This window comes from Scophthalmus maximus, chromosome 1 (assembly GCF_022379125.1).
Source record: "Scophthalmus maximus strain ysfricsl-2021 chromosome 1, ASM2237912v1, whole genome shotgun sequence".
Taxonomy (NCBI): Eukaryota; Metazoa; Chordata; class Actinopteri; order Pleuronectiformes; family Scophthalmidae; genus Scophthalmus; species Scophthalmus maximus.
Window position 1 is genome coordinate 31551270 of NC_061515.1, and position 21680 is coordinate 31572949.

Below are 21680 nucleotides of genomic sequence, written 5' to 3' on the forward strand. Positions count from 1 at the left end.
CTATCCATCTGTGTGTCTGTCTGTCTGTCTGTCTATCTTTCTGTCGTCTATTTATTGATCAATCTGTCTGTCTGTCTGTCATCTATTTATTAATGTAGCCTTTGTTTCTGGATTGATTTCCAGTTTTATTTTGTATTCACCTCTTCACCTCCTGTCTTACGGTGTCTTATTTTGGCTCTCTTTACGTCACCTGGTTCTCCCGCTTTTGTCCACCAGAGGGCGACAACTCACCACAATTTATCAATTAAAGTCGAAAATATGAATCAATAAGTGATTAAAAGTAATACATACACTCGCCAAAAAATAATTACCGTACAAATGAATTAAGAAACATTATTTTTTAAATACTTAATTATTTACTCACTTGATAACTGTTTAATGGCTAAATTAATACAATAAAATGATTTAAAATATTCAAATAAATAAAGAAAAATGTAATAAAAATAACACAAATATACATTTGAATGAACTAAAATGAAATGAATTAAAATCAAACCATAAAACAGAAAAAACAACCAGAAATCTAAATAAATATATCTATTTATCTATTTATATGTCTGTCGTCTATCTATCCATCTGTGTGTCTGTCTGTCTGTCTGTCTGTCTATCTTTCTGTCGTCTATTTATTGATCAATCTGTCTGTCTGTCTGTCATCTATTTATTAATGTAGCTTTTGTTTCTGGATTGATTTCCGGTTTTATTCTGTATTCACCTCTTCATTTCCTGTCTTATGGTGTCTTATTTTGGCTGTCTTTACGTCACCTGGTTCTCCCACTCTTGTCCACCAGAGGGCGACAACTCACCACAATTTATCGGATTGATTTCCGGTTTTATTTTGTATTCACCTCTTCACTTCCTGTCTTACGGTGTCTTGTTTTGGCTCTCTTTACGTCACCTGGTTCTCCCGCTCTTGTCCACCAGAGGGCGACAGCTCACCACAATTTATCAATTAAAGTCGAAAATATGAATCAATAAGTGATTAAAAGTAATTTATACACTCGCCAAAAAATAATTACCGTACAAATGAATTAAGAAAAATTTGTTTTTTAAAATACATTAGTTATTTACTCACTTAATAACTGTTTAATGGCTAAATTAATACAATAAAATTATTTAAAATATTCAAATAAATGAAGAAAAATATAATAAAAAATAACACAAAGATACATTTGAATGAATTAAAATGAAATGAATTAAAATCGAACCATTGACAGAAAAAACAACCGGAAATCAAAATAAATATATCTATTTATCTGTTTGTATGTCTGTTGTCTATTTAGCCATCTGTCTGTCTGTCTGTCTGTCTATCTGTCTGTCTGTCTGTCGTCTATTTATTTATCTGTCTGTCTGTTTGTCTGTCGTCTATTCATCTATCTGTCTGTCTGTCTGTCTATCTGTCTGTCGTCTATTTATCCATCTGTCTGTCTGTCTGTCTGTCGTCTATTTATCTATCTGTCTGTCTGTCTGTCTGTCTGTCTGTCGTCTATTTATCTATCTGTGTCTGCCTGTCTTTAGTCTATTTATCTATCTATCTGTCTGTCTGTCGTCTTTTTATCTATCTGTCTGTCTGTCTGTCTGTCTGTCGTCTATTTATCCATCTGTCTGTCTGTCTGTCTGTCGTCTATTTATCTATCTGTCTGTCTGTCTGTCTGTCGTCTATTTATCTATCTGTCTGTCTGTCTGTCTGTCTGTCTGTCGTCTATTTATCTATCTGTGTGTCTGCCTGTCTTTAGTCTATTTATCTATCTGTCTGTCTGTCTGTCGGCTTTTTATCTATTTGTCTGTCTGTCTGTCTGTCTGTCTGTCTGTCTGTCATCTATTTACTAATCTAGTTTTTGTTTCTGGATTGATTTCCGGTTTTATTTTTTATTCACCTCTTCACTTCCTTTCTTACGGTGTCTTCTTTTGGCTCTTCACGTCACCTGGTTTCCCCGCTTATGTCCACCAGAGGGCGACAACTCACCACAATTTGTCAATTAAAGTTAAAAATATAAATTTTGAAGTGATTCAAAGTAATAAATACACTCGCCAAAAAAATTATTACCCTATAAATGTATTCAGAAAAATTAACTTTTTTAAATACATTAGTTTTTTGCTCAATTAATTACTGTTCAATTGCTAAATTAATACAATAAAATGAGATGAATTCATTTAAAATTATTTTAAATATTCAGATGAATGACTTTAAATATGATAAAATTAACATAAAGATACATTTGAATAGATGAACATCAAACATAAAACTGATAAAGTAAATGAGTTGGTCGGTCAGTTCCCTCCCCCTTCTTGTGATTGGTGTCTTTACTTGTCTGGTGTCTCTAATGAGTTTCACCTGCCCACTGTCACGTGACCATCATGCTAATGACGCTACATGCTACAGGTGGTGAGTGGCTCATTCGCAGTCGGGGTTTCCCAAACATCTCTGCAGGGGTCGTCAACCACCATATTGTGTCAAGTCGCAAAAACACAAACGACAAAGAAAATAACTTCAGTTTCTTGTTTAATGAAATGTATGAATGATGAATTATGAACTTTGAAACTGTGCTGAGCCACAAAATGATGAATGAATTTGACCTTTTTGCAATTAAATATGATATTATGTAAATACACAAACGTGTGAAGAATTGTCACGATATTTTAAAGCATAAAATATTATTGTCATAAATTATTAAAAAGATGATTTATATTATTTTCTCAAAGAATATCTTCAAGAACAAACATAATATTTTGTAATAGATACAATTTCAAATTTCATATCAAATAGAACAGTTTTTATAGAAAAGTTTCTGCGGTTTTGTTACGAAAACAATATTTTAAAGAACAAAAACATTGTTGTCAGTTGAATCCATTTTAATTTGAAAATCCATACTTCCTGTCTCCATGTAAACATGTGTAACTTGACTCCTCCTCTTCCTTTGCTGTCATACTGCGGCGTCTCGTGTCGTGATGCGTTCACGGACCGGTACCGGTCCAACTGCGGCTCAGACGACACCTTAGCTCGTGTGACGCCAAAATGGGACCGGACCGGCGGGTTTACCGACGCTGCGGTGACGTGGACTGACGGGTCCAGGACCGAGAGGGGCTGACCGCAGAACCGCGTCAGAAAAATCCCGGTCTTTAAACGGAACCGGCTTTGTTTCGTGTTGTCTCCGCCTCGGACCGTCCGGTCCCAGAATCTGGCCTCGTCGTCGTGACCCATGGGGCCCTGCGGTGCGGACCTGACCGGGTCCAGTTGACCTGCTGAACCGTCTGAGGCTCGGGAGGTTCCGGACCGATGGGGACTCAGGGACCGGGTCGGAGGAGGATCCCGAACCGAGACAAGCTCAGCGCCGAGGATGACGCGCTCGACCGGATCGCACGCGAGGTGAGTTATCGATGACTTATCGATGACGTCACGGACACTCAGCTGTTATTAGTATGAATAGTAATAATATAATGATGTTAAATGGTATCACATATAATGATATCAGAGAAATAATAGGAACACCGTTTATTCTGTCTTATTAGTTAAATTGATATTTACTTATTGATTTACATATATTTTTTATTTTCTGTTTGATATTTATTGTATCAGTTTATTATTCCTATGTTTGATGTCGTCACATGATGATCACACGATGTCATCAACGATCTGTCACGTGACGGACAGAAGAATATGAATCAGAACAGAAGCTGAACCAGTTATTGTTGTTTTTCGACCTACTTGAGAGAGTGTGTGTGTGTGTATGTGTGTGTGAGAGGGGGGGTCACTCCTCCTCCTCTTCTTCTTCTTCTGTAGATTTATTGTGAGACTGAGAAGCAGGATGTGATGTAATCTATTCATCAATATCATAATAAAAACGTAATAACATCGTAACAATATGAAAACCCTGTTTTCTTATCTGCGTCGTTAATAAGGAGCAAAAACATGAATCACGTATTCAACGCTACCGCCTGCTGGTCTGTTTGAGTAGCGACATGAAAATAATCTGATCAAAAAAAATAAACAAATATTTAAATTATATTTACAGGAAGTGATGAAGTTCACTGTTGAGAGGATATCTGAGTCTGTGATGAAGAGAGGTGTGATGTCATCACTCACATGGATCATAGTTGTAATTAAACATAAAGATCTAAATATGTCAGAAGAATATCAATATTCAATAACTACATGGTGAAGTTCATAATGTTCCTCTGTCCGAGTATCGATTCTGGTTCTCACTCCGTCTGATCATCTTCTTATGAGATTACACTCAATCTCGAATATTATGAAAATTCTTTATATTGATGTTCATCAAACTTTCCTTCTACATTAATATTTTTCATGATCTTTAATATTTCTCTTGTCCCAGTCAGGATCCTGTAGAGTGATGTCACTGGTCTCCAGCGATCTGATTGGTCGGTAGTTTGACAGTTGAAAGGCTTTGTTCTGTCATCTGAACTTTACCTGCTGCAGAGCATCAGTTACCATGGTGATGTATACCGTGACTGCAGAAGCAGCTGCGTAGGAAACCACAGTTAAACCTGAAGTCACCATGGTAACCACAAATCCTGCTTCCTTTTCTTATTCTTATTCTTATCATTATTCTTCTCATTATTGTGGTCCAGACCCTCTGGTTCTGATCCTGACCATTTTCATACCTGATGACATCATCAAGAAACTGAAGGACAGAAACATCCACCCAAGTCTTATTATTATTATTATTATTATTATTATATTGTTTATCAAATATTATTATACTAACTCCACTTAAATCATTTTTCATTTAATGTAAAGTGTGTGTGTGCGTGCGTGCGTGTGTGTTGAATTTAATATTCAATATGATTTTATAAAACAATATTTTTGGACTTACTGGTGAGTCATCGGCAGGTGTCAGGGTGTGTCGTTGCCATGGTGATGAGGGGCGTGTCTCCTGGTGTGAGGACAGGTGTACACAGGTGTACACAGGTGAACACAGAGACACACGCCCCCTTCTTGGGGAAACGCCCCCTGCTGGAGAAAATCAATAATTACAAAGAATCTTCCTGAAACATGATGACCACGAGAGATCAATGAGCTCAGTCTGATCACTAGGATCAACAGACCACCAGATCTTGTTTTATACTATTTTGATTTATTATCAGACAATATTCTCATGTGTGGGAAATCTGATTAGGATTATTGTTCATGTGTAACAGTCTGGAATATTGTACTTCATGTTCTGGTGTGTGTGTGCGTGTGTGCGTGCGTGCGTGCGCGTGTGTGTGTGCGCGTGTGTGTGTCAGGCGGAGGCGCGGCTGGCATTGAAGCGAGCGGCGAGAGCCGAGGCCCGCGACATCCGGATGAAGGAGCTGGAGCGTCGACAGAAGGAGGTGAGGAATGTGTCTGTACCATCTGTCGACATAGCAACACGTTGATCATTGATCAGGAAGCAGATAAATCAGATTCACAGTCTGATGAGCTGCATTGTGGGAAGTGTAGTTCTAAGAGAAGGAAACATGATGTCATCAAGTTTTCACAGTGGAGCTCTGACCTGCCTGTGGGGTCGAAGGTCAGTGTGTGTGTGTGTGTGTGTGTGTGTGTGTGTGAACAGTGAGTGGATCAGTCAGCAGCTCAGAGCTTCACTGAATCAGAACATGGTGAGTCACTTTATTTCATCACATCAAGGAACTTTATGAACAACAGCTGATAACAAAATATTTAGTGTGTGTGTGTGTGTTACTATCCTCCTCCTCCTGTCTGTCTGTCTGTCTGTCTGTCTATCTGTCCTCCTCCTCCTGCCTGTCTGTCTGTCTGTCCTTCTCCTCCTCCTCTTCTCTGTCTCTCCTCCTCCTCCTCCTGCTGCCTGTCTGTCTGTCTGTCTGTCTGTCTGTCCTTCTCCTCCTCCTGTCTGTCTGTCTGTCTATCTGTCCTCCTCCTCCTGCCTGTCTGTCTGTCTGTCCTTCTCCTCCTCCTCTTGTCTGTCTGTCCTCCTCCTCCTCCTGCTGCCTGTCTTACTGTCTGTCTGTCTGTCTGTCTGTCCTTCTCCTCCTCCTCCTGTCTGTCTGTCTGTCTGTCTGTCTGTCTGTCTGTCCTCCTCCTCCTCCTCCTCCTCCTCCTCCTGTCTGTCTGTCTGTCCTTCTCCTCCTCCTCCTCCTCCTCCTGTCTGTCTGTCTGTCTGTCTGTCTGTCCTCCTCCTCCTCCTCCTGCCTGTCTGTCTGTCTCTGTCTGTCTGTCTGTCTGTCCGTCCTTTTCCTCCTCCTCCTGTCTGTCTGTCTGTCTGTCCGTCCTTTTCCTCCTCCTCCTGTCTGTCTGTCTGTCTGTCCTCCTCCTCCTGCCTGTCTGTCTGTCTGTCTGTCCGTCCTTCTCCTCCTCCTGCCTGTCTGTCTGTCTGTCTGTCTGTCCTCCTCCTGTGTGTGTGTGTGTGTGTGTGTGTGTGTGTGTGTGTGTGTGTGTGTGTGTGTGTGTGTGTGAGAGAGCGTGGCTCTGACCTATGACCTCTGAACTCATCTTCATGTTTTCATCTCTGACCTCTGACCTCTGACCTCTTCCTGCCTCCTGTAGCTGTTTCACAGCCATAAGGTAACTAACTCCTCCCCTCCAGGTGGGCGGGGCTTGATGCAGTATCATTAAAACAAACATCTGAACAAGTTTCCCCCCCCCCACACAGAAGTCTTATGGTCTGGATAATAAGTGGGATCACATTGAACAGTGGATGGTAGGAACCTGCTGCTGTCGTCATGGAAACCTCCTTGTAGCTTTAACGTCCTGAACGTAAATTAAAGAACTGAGTCATCAATAATACAAAACAATTAGAAATTAATTAATGGATGAAATCAAATACATTTTAACGTAATCAACATGATGTCACCTGTTGTCATGGCAACAGTTATTATAGGACCATGACAACATCATGTTATCATATTTTAATTGATATAAAAGGGAATCAGCTGATTTTGGCTCCTGTCAATCAAACAGAAGATGTGAGTTTTTCATGTGGTGACGGCAGCTCGTCGTGATCGTCGTTGTTGTTGTTGTTGTCTTTGTCATCGTTGTTGTTGTTTGTCCGCACGCGCTCAGACGGACTAACAGCTGATCCTGAACGTATTGTTGTAATTATATTGTTGATAAATATATATTCATCTTTGAATTCACACATTATTTTTTTTTACTTTATAGGATCACTTTCATTTCATTGATTTCATTGTTTTAAATATTTTTTTAATATTTTTATTATTTTATTATTTTTGTGGACTTAAATTTTCCTGCATTGACAAATGTGTGTGTGTGTGTGTGTGTGTGTGTGTGTGTGTGTGTATGCACGCACGCCTGTTTGTGTGTGCACGTGTGTGTGTGTGTGTGTTCATGAGCGCACGCGCAGAAAGTTAAGATGCATGTATGTTTAAGTCCCTGAGCTGTGACATAGGGGTTCTTCCTCCTCTTTCTATTCCTCCTCCTCCTCTTCCTCCTCTTCCTCTTTCTCCTCCTCTTCATCCTCTTCCTCTTCATCCTCGGCCTCCTCCTCCTCTTCCTCTTCATCCTCCTCGTCCTTGTCCTCCTCATCCTCTTCCTCTTCATCCTCTTCCTCCTCCTCGTCCTTGTCCTCCTCCTTTTCCTCCTCGTGCTCTTCCTCCTCTTCTTTTTCGTCCTCCTGCTCTTACTCGTTGTCTCTCTCTTCTCGTGTTTTTCCAGGAGGACAGTGAACGTTACTCTCGACTCTCTCGGAGACACACTTCGGTCTGTAACTCTTTGTTTCTCTCTGATAATGGTGATGTCACAGTGACGTCACTGTGACATCACAGCTGGGCGTGGTCACGGACCGACCCTGGGTCAGTGAGTGGAGGCTGATGAAAACGTTGTTGTTTGTGTTTCAGGTTTCAGACGATGAAGAGAAAATGTCTGTGGGCAGTCGAGGCAGCTTCAGGGTAAGTGACACAACACACACACACTCACACACGCTGGTTTACGTTCATTAACGTAAACCGGGGCCGCCCACCGGGCATTTTAACAGGGACTCTCAGGAAGGGAGGGAGGCTGTGTGTGTGTGTGTGTGTGTGTGTGTGTGTGTGTGTGTGTGTGTGTGTGTGTGTGTGTGTGTGTGTGTGTGTGTGTGTGTGTGTGTGTGTGTGTGTGTGTGTGTATGTGTGTGTGTGTGTGTGTGTGTGTGTGTGTGTGTGTGTGTGTGTGTGTGCATTCGTTATGTGCGCCACACGTCATAACTGCAAAAATGCAATAACATGAATAATACTGAATGAAGTACTGATAGGGGAAGATTATGGTCATATACCACGCTCACACAATAATCCAGTCTTGTTCAGATGGCCATGCAGCTTTCCACTGTTACTTGCACTTGAGTATGGACATTGTGTACTCTATGGCCTCCAAGTTGTCAATCAAAAGTCAGTGAGTACACTGCTTCTGTTGTATTGGTGCCCTTTTCCAGGGCATATACTACTCTCAGCTTTATTGTAGCTTTTAGGAAGGGTTATGGTTATTGTATTTAGCAAACACTTTTGTCCAAAGCGACAAAATATGAATCTTACAATAGTTAAAATTAACATTAAACAGTTTTTAAAAGTTGCTAAGCCAATATTAAGCAAAATAGTAATAATAACAATAATGGCCATACAATATCAAATATCAATAATAATTAAAAAATAAACAAATACCATGAATATACAAATCATAACTCTAAGAATTCATTAATTATTTAAGTTTAAGATCAACAGATAAGTCTTGAGACCCCTCTTGAAGGATCCAAAACTAGCACATGAACGCAGAACACTAGGCAACTCATCATAGAATGCACACATGTTAACTGTCTACAGGGAATGTGTCTGACCAATCACGGTGGGTGTGGGCCGCCTGGTTCTCCCAGTCCAGCCTGACGAAAACCACGGACTGAAGTGATCTGTTGCTTTATAAAATGGTTACAACTGTGGAGAAATGAAAGTTATAGAAACTTTACATATTTTTTAACATCTACTGACGTCTACTGGAGTCTACTGACGTCTACTGGAGTCTACTCGAGTCTACTCACGTCTACTCACGTCTACTGACATCTACTGACACCTACTGAAGTCAACTGACATCTACTGACATCTACACCCATCTACTGAAGTCTACTCACGTCTACTGACGTCTACTTGCGTCTACTCACGTCTACTCGCGTCTACTCACGTCTACTGATGTCTACTGACGTCTACTGACGTCTACTCGCGTCTACTGACATCTACTGACGTCTACTCACGTCTACTCACGTCTACTGACGTCTACTCACGTCTACTGACGTCTACTTGCGTCTACTCACGTCTACTCGCGTCTACTCACGTCTACTGATGTCTACTCGCATCTATTGACCTCCACGACGTCTACTCACGTCTACTCGCATCTACTGACGTCCACTCGCGTCTACTGACGTCTACTCGCATCTACTGACGTCTACTGACGTCTACTCACGTCTACTGACATCTAATGACGTCTACTTGCATCTACTGAAGTCTACTCATGTCTACTGACGTCTACTCGCATCTACTGACGTCTACTCGCATCTACTGACGTCTACTCACGTCTACTTCCTTCCATCCTTCCTTCCTTCCTACCTTCCCTGCTTCCTTCCTACCTTACCTCCTTCCTTCCTTCCTTCCTTCCCTCTTTCCTTCCTACCTTACCTCCTTCCTTCCTTCCTACCTTACCTCCTTCCTTCCTTCCTTCCTTCCCTCCTTCCTTCCTACCTTACCTCCTTCCTTCCTTCCTACCTTACCTCCTTCCTTCCCTCCTTCTTTCCTACCTTACCTCCTTCCTTCCTTCCTTCCTTCCCTCCTTCCTTCCTACCTTCCCTCCTTCCTTCCTACCTTACCTCCTTCCTTCCCTCCTTCCTTCCTTCCTTCCCTCCTTCCTTCCTACCTTCACTCCTTCCTTCCTACCTTACCTCCCTCCTTCCTTCCTACCTTCCCTCCTTCCTTCCATCCTTCCCTCCTTCCTTCCTTCCATCCTACCTTCCCTCCTTCCTTCCTACCTTACCTCCTTCCTTCCTTCCTTCCTTCCCTCCTTCCATCCTACCTTCCCTCCTTCCTTCCTACCTTACCTCCTTCCTTCCTTCCTTCCCTCTTTCCTTCCTACCTTACCTCCTTCCTTCCTTCCTTCCTTCCCTCCTTCCTTCCTACCTTCCCTCCTTCATTCCATCCTTCCCTCCTTCCTTCCTTCCTTCCTTCCTTCCTACCTTCCCTCCTTCCTTTCCCCCCCCCCCCCCCCCCCCCCCCCCCCCCAGCCGTCGGAGCACAGTGGTTTCCTTGGCTCGGGCTCTCGGGCATCGTCCAGGACCAGTTCAGCTCGTGTGAGTCCGGTGGTTAGCTCTGATTTGCCTTCTCTCTCCTTCTCTACTCTGTCAATCACTGTGACTGTGACTGTTAACACGGCAACATGTCAGTCAATCAGATTAACCAATTGAGTGTCTGTGTCCAGGTGGAGGAGAAACCGGACAGAGACTTTCTGGACAAAGTGAGTCAATGTTTGAACAGAACTTGTGTAAAATATTATATTGAAGAAAGTGTATGACTGATAAGATGCCCCTCCTCCCCCTCCTACTCCTCCTCCTCAGGGCTGCAGGACCGCCTCCACGCTGTCGGCCGCCACGCTCACCTCATTGGGCGGAGCTTCGTCCCGAAGAGGAAGCTGTGACACGTCATTCTCTGTGGAGACGGAGGCGTCCATCAGAGAAATCAAGGTCCTCATCAATAACCCTAATAATTAATTAATAATAATAATTAATGTCACTGTGTATTAATGAAGGCGTGATGATGAGTTCAGGACTCCCTGGTGGAGGCGGACGAGCGTTACCGCCGGGCGATGGTCTCCAACGCTCAGCTCCACAACGACAAGTCGTCTCTGATGTATCAGGTGGAAACACTGAGGGAGGAGCTGAGTGACATGGAGGAGGAGCTGTGGGAGTCACGGCGACACCGTGACCACGCCTCCAAGGTCAGAAGTCACACACAGGTCACACAGAGGTCACCAAATAAATAATCCAAACGTCAATTTTTAAGGTTCATTAACGGGGCCGTGTGTGTATGTGTGTGTGTGTGTGTGTGTATCTGTGTGTGTGTGTGTGTGTGTGTGTGTGTGTGTGTGTGGGTGTGTGTGTGTCTCTCTCTGTGTGTGTGTGTGTCTCTCTGTGTGTGTGTGTGTGTGTGTGTGTGTGTGTGGGTGTGTGTGTGTCTCTCTCTGTGTGTGTGTGTGTGTCTCTCTGTGTGTGTGTGTGTGTGGGTGTGTGTGTGTCTCTCTCTGTGTGTGTGTGTGTGTCTCTCTGTGTGTGTGTGTGTGTGTGTGTGTGTGGGTGTGTGTGTGTCTCTCTCTGTGTGTGTGTGTGTGTCTCTCTGTGTGTGTGTGTGTGTGGGTGTGTGTGTGTCTCTCTCTGTGTGTGTGTGTGTGTCTCTCTGTGTGTGTGTGTGTGTGTGTGTGGGTGTGTGTGTGTCTCTCTCTGTGTGTGTGTGTGTGTGTGTGTCTCTCTGTGTGTGTGTGTGTGTGTGTGTGTGTGTGTGTGTGTGTGTGTGTGTGTGTGTGTGTGTGTGTGTGTCTCTCTGTGTGTGTCTCTCTGTGTGTGTGGGTGTGGTTGTGTGTGTGTGTGTGTGTGTGGGTGTGTGTGTGTCTCTCTCTGTGTGTGTGTGTGTGTGTGTCTCTCTGTGTGTGTGTGTGTGTGTGTGGGTGTGTGTGTGTCTCTCTGTGTGTGTCTCTCTGTGTGTGTGGGTGTGGTTGTGTGTGTGTGTGTGTGTGTCTGTGTGTGTTGCAGGAGTTTGAGCGCGAGCGTCAGACTCACAGTTTCCTTCAGTTCCAGTACAAAGATATGAAAGAAGCTTTGAGACAAACTGAAGAACTGCTGACGGTCGGTAACACAACAGACACACGACAGACACACGACAGACACATGTCAGACACATGTCAGACACATGTCCTGCAGCTTCTCACTACCTTTGACTCTTTGACTGTTGTTCACCCTTCCTTCTGCTGCTTCTCCATTTACTCATCTATTGATCTACTGCTCTATTGGTTCATTGATGCCCCGCCCCCTCGGTGAACAGGAAGTGTCAGAGCTCCGTCTGAGGAGCAGCAGTTACTGTCAGGAGGTTTCTGACCTGCAGGAAGTTCTGCAGTGGAAACAGAAGCAGATCTCGGTACGACGCAAACTACAAACATACAAACAACAAATTAAAGACTACAAACAACAAACTACAAACAACAAACTATAAACAACAAATTACAAACATACAAACAACAAATTAAAGACTACAAACAACAAACTACAAACAACAAACTATAAACAACAAATTACAAACATACAAACAACAAACTACAGACTACAAACATACAAATAACGAACATACCAACAACAAACTAAAAACATACAAACATACAAACAACAAACAACAAACATACAAACATATAAACAACAATCTACAGAGACAAAGCTTAAATGTGAAGAAACGATAAATAAAATAGAATCAAGTTTGTTGATAAAAGAAACATTTGATTTCATCTTCATTTCTTTTCTAACGTTGCTAATACTTAAGAATATTTCCACTTTTCTTTCCTCCCCTCACCTCATCACCTCCCCTCATCACCTCCTCCCCTCCTCCCCTCACCTCATCACCTCCCCTCCTCCTCCCCTCACCTCCCCTCACCTCCCCACCTCCTCCCCTCCTCCTCCTCCCCTCACCTCATCACCTCCCCACCTCCTCCCCTCACCTCCCCTCACCTCATCACCTCCCCTCCTCCTCCCCTCACCTCCCCACCTCCTCCCCTCCTCCTCCTCCCCTCACCTCATCACCTCCTCCCCTCACCTCATCACCTCCCCTCCTCCTCCCCTCACCTCCCCTCACCTCCCCACCTCCTCCCCTCCTCCTCCTCCCCTCACCTCATCACCTCCCCACCTCCTCCCCTCACCTCCCCTCACCTCCCCACCTCCTCCCCTCCTCCTCCTCCCCTCACCTCATCACCTCCCCACCTCCTCCCCTCCTCCTCCTCCCCTCACCTCATCACCTCCCCACCTCCTCCCCTCCTCCCCTCACCTCCCCTCACCTCATCACCTCCCCTCCTCCTCCCCTCACCTCCCCACCTCCTCCCCTCCTCCTCCTCCCCTCACCTCATCACCTCCCCTCCTCGTCCCCCCTCACCTCATCACTTCCCCTCCTCCTCCTCCTCCCCCCTCACCTCATTACCTCCCCTCCTCCTCCCCCCTCCCCTCATCAACTCCCCTCCTCCTCCCCCCTCACCTCATCACCTCCTCCCCTCCTCCCCTCACCTCCCCTCACCTCATCACTTCCCCTCCTCCTCCCCTCACCTCCCCACCTCCTCCCCTCCTCCTCCTCCCCTCACCTCATCACCTCCCCACCTCCTCTCCTCCTCCCCTCACCTCCCCACCTCCTCCCCTCCTCCTCCTCCCCTCACCTCATCACCTCCCCTCCTCCTCCCCTCCTCCTTCCCCCTCACCTCATCACCTCCCCTCCACCTCCCCTCCTCCTCCCCACCTCCTCCTCCCCACCTCCTCCCCTCCTCCTCCTCCCCTCACCTCATCACCTCCCCACCTCCTCCCCTCCTCCTCCTCCCCTCACCTCATCACCTCCCCTCCTCCTCCCCACCTCCTCCCCCCCCCACACCTCATTACCTCCCCTCCTCCGCCTCCCCTCACCTCATCACCTCCCCTCCTCCTCCCCACCTCCTCCCCTCCTCCGCCTCCCCTCACCTCATCACCTCCCCTCCTCCTCCCCATCTCCTCCCCCCCTCACCTCATCACCTCCCCTCCTCCTCCCCACCTCCTCCTCCCCACCTCCTCCCCTCCTCCTCCTCCCCTCACCTCATCACCTCCCCTCCTCCTCCCCACCTCCTCCCCCCCCACACCTCATTACCTCCCCTCCTCCTCCCCATCTCCTCCCCATCTCCTCCCCCCCTCACCTCATCACCTCCCCTCCTCCTCCCCCCCTCACCTCATCACCTCCCCTCCTCCTCCCCTCCTCCTCCCCCCCTCACCTCATCACCTCACCTCATCTCCTCCCCTCCCCTCCTCCTCCTCCCCTCACCTCCCCTCACCTCATCACCTCCCCTCCTCCTCCCCTCACTTCCCCACCTCCTCCCCTCCTCCTCCTCCCCTCACCTCATCACCTCCCCTCCTCGTCCCCCCTCACCTCATCACTTCCCCTCCTCCTCCTCCTCCCCTCGGCTCCCCTCCTCCTCCCCCCTCACCTCATTACCTCCCCTCCTCCTCCCCCCTCCCCTCATCACCTCCCCTCCTCCTCCCCCCTCACCTCATCAACTCCTCCCCTCCTCCCCTCACCTCCCCTCACCTCATCACCTCCCCTCCTCTTCCCCTCACCTCCCCTCACCTCCCCACCTCCTCTCCTCCTCCCCTCACCTCCCCACCTCCTCCTCCCCTCACCTCATCACCTCCCCTCCTCCTCCCCTCCTCCTTCCCCCTCACCTCATCACCTCCCCTCCACCTCCCCTCCTCCTCCCCACCTCCTCCCCTCCTCCTCCTCCTCCCCTCACCTCATCACCTCCCCTCCTCCTCCCCACCTCCTCCCCCCCCACACCTCATTACCTCCCCTCCTCCTCCCCCCCTCACCTCATCACCTCACCTCATCTCCTCCCCTCCCCTCCTCCTCCTCCCCTCACCTCCCCTCACCTCATCACCTCCCCTCCTCCTCCCCTCACCTCCCCACCTCCTCCCCTCCTCCCCTCACCTCCCCTCACCTCATTACCTCCCCTCCTCCTCCCCCCTCACCTCATCACCTCCCCTCCTCCTCCCCCCTCACCTCATCACCTCCTCCCCTCCTCCCCTCACCTCCCCTCCCCTCATCACCTCCCCTCCTCCTCCTCCCCTCACCTCATCACCTCCCCTCCTCCTCCCCTCCTCCTTCCCCCTCACCTCATCACCTCCCCTCCACCTCCCCTCCTCCTCCCCACCTCCTCCCCTCCTCCTCCTCCTCCCCTCACCTCATCACCTCCCCTCCTCCTCCCCACCTCCTCCCCCCCCACACCTCATTACCTCCCCTCCTCCTCCCCCCCCTCACCTCATCACCTCACCTCATCTCCCCTCCTCCTCCTCCCCTCACCTCCCCTCACCTCATCACCTCCCCTCACCTCCCCTCACCTCATCACCTCCCCTCCTCCTCCCCTCACCTCCCCACCTCCTCCCCTCCTCCCCTCACCTCCCCTCACCTCATTACCTCCCCTCCTCCTCCCCCCTCACCTCATCACCTCCCCTCCTCCTCCCCCCTCACCTCATCACCTCCTCCCCTCCTCCCCTCACCTCCCCTCACCTCATCACCTCCCCTCCTCTTCCCCTCACCTCCCCTCACCTCCCCACCTCCTCTCCTCCTCCCCTCACCTCCCCACCTCCTCCCCTCCTCCTCCTCCCCTCACCTCATCACCTCCCCTCCTCCTCCTCCCCTCACCTCATCACCTCCCCACCTCCTCTCCTCCTCCCCTCACCTCCCCACCTCCTCTCCTCCTCCCCTCACCTCCCCACCTCCTCCCCTCCTCCTCCTCCCCTCACCTCATCACCTCCCCTCCTCCTCCTCCCCTCACCTCATCACCTCCCCACCTCCTCCCCTCCTCCTCCTCCCCTCACCTCATCACCTCCCCTCCTCCTCCTCCCCTCACCTCATCACCTCCCCTCCACCTCCCCTCCTCCTCCCCACCTCCTCCCCTCCTCCTCCTCCCCTCACCTCATCACCTCCCCTCCTCCTCCCCACCTCCTCCCCCCCACACCTCATTACCTCCCCTCCTCCTCCCCCCCTCACCTCATCACCTCCCCTCCTCCTCCCCATCTCCTCCCCCCCTCACCTCATCACCTCCCCTCCTCCTCCCCCCCTCACCTCATCACCTCCCCTCCTCCTCCCCTCCTCCTCCCCCCCTCACCTCATCACCTCACCTTATCTCCTCCCCTCCCCTCCTCCTCCCCCCCTCACCTCATCACCTCCCCTCCTCCTCCCCACCTCCTCCCCTCCTCCGCCTCCCCTCACCTCATCACCTCCCCTCCTCCTCCCCACCTCCTCCCCCCCTCACCTCATCACCTCCCCTCCTCCCCCCCTCACCTCATCACCTCCCCTCCTCCTCCCCCCCTCACCTCATCACCTCCCCTCCTCCTCCCCTCCTCCTCCCCCCCTCACCTCATCACCTCCCCTCCTCCTCCCCTCCTCCTCCCCCCCTCACCTCATCACCTCACCTCATCTCCTCCCCTCCCCTCCTCCTCCCCCCCTCACCTCATCACCTCCCCTCCTCCTCCCCACCTCCTCCCCTCCTCCTCCCCCCCTCACCTCATCACCTCCCCTCCTCCTCCCCTCCTCCTCCTCCCCTCACCTCATCACCTCCCCTCCTCCTCCCCACCTCCTCCCCCCCTCACCTCATCACCTCCCCTCCTCCTCCCCCCCTCCCCTCCTCCTCCCCACCTCCTCCCCTCCTCCTCCCCTCACCTCCTCACTCAGGCGTTGGAGCGACAGAGAGAAATGTCCGACATCGTTGTGATGGAACGAGATCGACTCAGAGACGAAGTGACACAGCTGAGAGACTTACTGAAGGTATCCAGAGGACATGCCCCCTCATCTGTTGACAAACTGATCGCCCCCACAAACTTATTGATTCTTCTTCCGTTTCTGGAAACGTTCTGATTAATGATCGATCGATAACCCGTCTGATGATTTCCTTCCAAACAGAAACATGGCATCACCGTCGTCTCTCCGGAAATTACCAATGGCGAGGCAGGCCGGACCGAGGACGATGTCAGCGCAGAGCCTGGCTCCCGATTTGCTCAGGAGCCGCCTGGTGGCGGCAGAGAGAGCATGCTGGGTAAGAATCTGAGGATCGAGAGGATTTACATTCCACAGTAAATCTTTGCAGGAAGCCCAGAAGGACAAACAATCTCTGAGTTTCAAAATCTTGATCTGGTTTTTAAATGATAATACTGACTTTTATAGAAACATTTGATTTATTAGGATTATGAATCATCAAATCAATATTATCACTTTTAAGTTAAATTATTAGATAGGAAGAAAATGAGTTCATAATGTTTGAACGTTCATACTGTGGATTATTACGTGAATGTTTTTTCCTCCTGAGACACTGACGGACTGATCGTGTCTGTTCTGTTCTGTTGAATCATCCGATGGTTCCGGTTCCGGTTCCGGTCGGACTCTTTGTGACGAGACTGTGATTCGTCCATCGTCCGTGGGTTCGACCTGATTCTTCACCTGATGGATTCAATGTGTTGAACTCTGCTTCGTCGTCCAACTTCATGGCGTTTCAGGCAGAGCAGGAATGCAGCGTCCAGCAGGGGGCAGCAAACTGCACAAGGAGCGCTGCAGGATCAATAAACCATCTCAGGCCTGGAAGGTTCTTCGCAGCAGAAGGAACAAACCTCAGAGCAACAAGAGACTCACCAGGAGACGACCTGCACCTGAAGACTCCCAGGACGTCCTGCTGGTGGAAAAGGAGCGCTCCTTTGAGGACCAAAGACCTGAGTGTCCGGGTTCTGTCAGACTGATTCCACCTCCAGCTGCAGGGGACTCAGGACCACGTCCGGAGGAAACGTCCACTGAGATCCATGAAGAACCTTTGACAGAACAACAACAGAATCTCAACAGAATGAGCGGAGACGGACTGAGACATAAGGAACCGGAGGAGAAGAAGAAGACGGTTCCTCCATCGCCGCTCGTCTCCAACAGAACGTTGACGGACCGGATCAGATCAGAGAGTTCAGTTCAGAACCTGCTGAGAGCGTTCGTCGAAAATCCAGGTTTTGTGTCTGAGATCTCGAGACTCGTTCCACAAATCTTTGGATCTCTGGATCGGAGGGAGTCAGAGGAGATGACGAGGAGCGTCGAGGGAAACGAGAAGGACGAACCAGAACCAGAACCAGAGCTGGAGGGTTCTAAAGATGTTGGCCGACCTCCGGCAGCGACTCTGACGGACAGTTCGGAACCTCAGAACCACAACGACGACGACGTCCAGGAGGAAGTCGTGCGGCATGAAAGCGAACCAGAGGAGTTTGTGTTCGTGGACTCGTACTTCGCTGGCGCTGCGGATACGATAGTGGACAAGTCCGAGTTCGAGTACGGTCTCGGTTCTGGAGCAAGTCAGAGCTCGAAGATCCGACGACTGTTGGACGAAGTGGTGACGGAGTTCGTGTTGATGAGATTCCACGACGGCAGAATGTTGGAGGATGGACAGACGGAGGACGTGGACGTCTGCGAGGAGGCTGTCGAGGAGGCAACGCAACCAGCAACACAACCAGCAACGCAACCAGCATGTCCACCGGCGCTGGAGGTTGTTGTAGAAGATGTAGAAGTTGTTCTGGTGACGAGCGACATCTGTTTGTTGAACAGGAAACCGGATCAGAAGAGTGACTGTAAGGTTTCATAATAAAAAAATCTATAAAACACATGAAACATTAGTTCAATCATCATATTCAAGTTAAAGTTCTATTATAAATATTTCATTTCTATGTCGATGCAGCTGAATTTTGTTTATAAAGTAAAGTTTTTATAAAGAAACGATTTCATCAATAAAGTTTCAGAATAAGAATCAAGTTGCAGCAACGATATTTTAATTTACAAAAGATTCATGCTGAGTCACTGAACGTCAGCAGCAACCGTTTCTATAGCAACCGGGAGAGGCTTCATCAGGATGAAGATGACGCTTCATCAGGATGAAGATGATGAAGATGACGCTTCATCAGGATGAAGATGATGAAGATGATGAAGATGACGCTTCATCAGGATGAAGATTTCGCTTCATCAGGATGAAGATTTCGCTTCATCAGGATGAAGATGATGATGACGCTTCATCAGGATGAAGATGACGCTTCACCAGGATGAAGAGGATGAAGATGAATCTCAGAGTGGTTTGAAGTGAACTGGATGAAGAAGAAAAGAAACAAACGATGAATAATAAATTAAAATCTATTCAACATGAAGATTCTGTAATTTTCTTTTCTTTCATTTCTGGAATTGAATTCAGATTATTTCCAAACCAAACTTTGATAAAACCTCAAGAGACTTGTGAAGTCACAAGTTGTGATTTCCTCAAGAAATGAACAAATATTTCATTGAACAAAGTCAAGACACCAACGGAGTCTGTTGAGCTGGTTCAGAGCTCCGACCCAAACAGAAGAGACATCTTAGTGTCCAGACCAGCTCGGCCGGGGTCAACTAGAGTGTTGACCTTTGACCTTCATCACTCCTTCTTCCTGGTCCAAATGTCTTATTACCTCTAATAAACCAGCTGTTCATTCACTCCTCGTGAAACACACTTCCCTCATCTGCTTTTCTTCACCAGCTTCATCTAATGAGTATATTCACATCCAAAATCACAAGTAACACCCACAAGTTGTGATGACGTCACTGCTTCTGTTTGTTCCTGTTGAAGTTGAGTTTGAGTCGTTTGTGTTTCTGTTGTTACAGAAGTTCGTCTGAACAAAGTGTCTGAAGAACGACAGACGTTACAGGATCAGGTGCAGTTCACACTTCGACAGACGGGGGCAGCGTAGACAAACACATCAGCAACATGTAAAACCATCTCCATGGAAAGCATCCCAATTCATAGAAACGAGTTTGAGATGTTACCGTGGAAACTGTCGGTCAAATGACATTTATCATCAATCACCTAGGCAGGAAACACGACACAGGAAGTGTGTGTGTGTGTATGTGTCTAGGTATATATATATATAAATATATATATATAGAGAGAGAGATAGATAGATAAAGATGTGTGTGTGTGTGTGTGTGTGTGTGTGTGTGTGTGTGTGCGTGTGCGCGCACGCCCTCTAGAGGAATCATACATCATGGTACATCATACTGTATAATACTGTATATACATATATACACATACATACATACATACATACATACATGGTACAGATCAGTGTGTGTGTGCAGGTGCGTCAGCTGAAGTCTGAACTGGACCAGAGACGGAGGACTGGACCAGACCAGGATCCCCAGGACGCTCTGGAGAACGGGATGGACTCGCACCTTCTGGTCCTGCAGAGTGAGTCCTCGTCTTCATCCTCATGTCTGCTCTTCTTCCTCACTGTTTACATACCGTATATATATTATATATGAATATATTTATTCCGTCATTCAGGAGATGCAAACAGACAACTCAGTGAACTGAAGTTCAAACTGGTGAAGTCTGAACAGGAAGTTGCTGCTATGGAGCAAAATGTACGTGTTAATCTATATCTTCATATTTATAGAAATTACAGATGATGTCTGTCCTCAGATTGTCCGTCTGGACGGTCAGTTGTATAGATATAAATATATATACAATCAGATGATGTCTGTCCTCAGATTGTCCGTCTGGACGGTCAGGTGACTCGATACAAGTCTGCATCAGAGAACGCAGAGAAGGTCGAGGACGAGCTGAAGGTGGAGAAGAGGAAACTCCAGAGAGAGGAAAGTGTTTCACAGGTTTATCTCAAGTCTTTTTGTTTGAAATATGAAATTAAATATGAAGAATATGTTTGTTGATCTTTATTCTTCTTCATCTGCAGCTGCGCTCGGCTCTGGACCGAGTCGACGAGCTGGAGGTGAGTAAAGGTCACCTGACCAAACGTCTGGAGAAGATGAAGGCCAACCGCAACGCTCTTCTTGCCCAGCACTGACGCCCCCTGCTGGCCCGGTGGCGAGTGACGCCCCCTGCTGGCCAGCTCTGACTCCCCCTGCTGGTCCGGTGGCGAGTGATGCCCCCTGCTGGCCCGGTGGCGAGTGACGCCCCCTGCTGGCCAGCTCTGACTCCACCTGCTGGTCCGGTGGCGAGTGATGCCCCCTGATGGCCCGGTGGCGAGTGATGCCCCCTGCTGAGAGAGAAGTGTCTGTTTTCTCTCTTTCCTGAAAGAGACAATCAAGTCTGAGGCAGCACTTCATTTACTGTGCATGCAGCACCAAGCGGGTGGAGATAACTGAGCTGAATCTGAAGAGATAAAATCTGATGTGGTCACGCAGGAGAGAGATCAATTAGTGAATCAATCAGTGAATCAGTGAATCAATCAGTGAATCAGTGAATCAATCAGTGAATCAATCACTCAATCAGCGAATCAGTGAATTAATCACTCAGTACTGTCGTTCTGCTCCGGACATGTGGGCGGAGTTTACTCACCGTCGTGCATTTAGAGCATGTGAAATTCACTGATCAGAAAAATGTCCTTTTTAGTAAAGTTGTTTCCATGACAACCATGAGGAGGATCATGAGACTGAGTTATTATAAAGTAATAAATCATTAACTCGTGTGAACTGCGATGAAGAGCATCGATGAGTCATGTGCTGTTGACTCCGCCCACCTGGCCGGATCCGCCTGGTAACAGCACAGGGGGCGTGGCCACGTGTCTGTAGGATCATCTTTCATGTCTGTATTTATTCATGGATGAACAATCCAATCCAATATACTGATCCCATGATTCTTGATTATTGGTCACATGTGAAACGATCCATAACTCTTCATGTATCAAACACCTGATGAACAAGTTATTGCAATAACACTGTGTGTGTGTGTGTGTGTGTGTGTGTGTGTGTGTGTGTGTGTGTGTGTGTGTGTGTGTGTGTGTGTGTGTGTGTGTGTGTGTGTATGTGTGTGTGTGTGTGTGTGTGTGTGTGTGTGTGTGTGTGTGTGAACATTGATCTGACCATGTGACCATTTCGTTTGAAGCACGATATTAAAATCAATATGTAAACATCTGTTTGTGTTTGTAGTCGTGTAG

General features: G+C 47.9%; 1 protein-coding gene across 13 annotated transcripts; it reads left to right on the plus strand.

Moving 5' to 3' along the window:
• The first annotated feature begins 2231 nt into the window (after positions 1–2231).
• On the plus strand, positions 2232–21657 carry lrrfip1b (leucine rich repeat (in FLII) interacting protein 1b). 13 transcript variants are annotated; one of them, XM_035624439.2, is made up of 19 exons: positions 2233–3364; positions 5245–5331; positions 6503–6520; positions 6609–6656; positions 7631–7675; positions 7813–7863; positions 10209–10274; positions 10403–10438; positions 10539–10664; positions 10748–10918; positions 11727–11819; positions 12016–12108; positions 16417–16509; positions 16645–16777; positions 19390–19439; positions 19864–19972; positions 20069–20148; positions 20275–20394; positions 20478–21657. In XM_035624439.2, exons 1-19 carry the CDS (start codon positions 3275–3277, stop codon positions 20586–20588), a joined length of 1620 nt encoding a protein of 539 aa, XP_035480332.2. In that variant the 5' UTR covers positions 2233–3274; the 3' UTR covers positions 20589–21657. The 13 variants fall into 13 exon arrangements, with proteins under 13 accessions (XP_035480267.2, XP_035480332.2, XP_035480242.2 ...); XM_035624449.2 differs by having other exon boundaries at positions 2239–3364; positions 20275–20379; XM_035624349.2 differs by lacking the exons at positions 19390–19439; positions 19864–19972; positions 20069–20148; positions 20275–20394; positions 20478–21657 and adding an exon at positions 17235–18511 and having other exon boundaries at positions 2236–3364.
• The last annotated feature ends 23 nt before the right edge of the window (positions 21658–21680 follow it).

Coding starts and splice junctions, on each gene's coding strand:
- lrrfip1b (XM_035624349.2), top strand. CDS start 3,275: ATGGGGACTCAGGGACCGGGTCGGAGGAGGATCCCGAACCGAGACAAG. Junction 3,365..5,244: donor TCGACCGGATCGCACGCGAG/GTGAGTTATCGA, acceptor TGTGTGTGTCAG/GCGGAGGCGCGGCTGGCATT. Junction 12,109..16,416: donor GGAAACAGAAGCAGATCTCG/GTACGACGCAAA, acceptor CTCCTCACTCAG/GCGTTGGAGCGACAGAGAGA.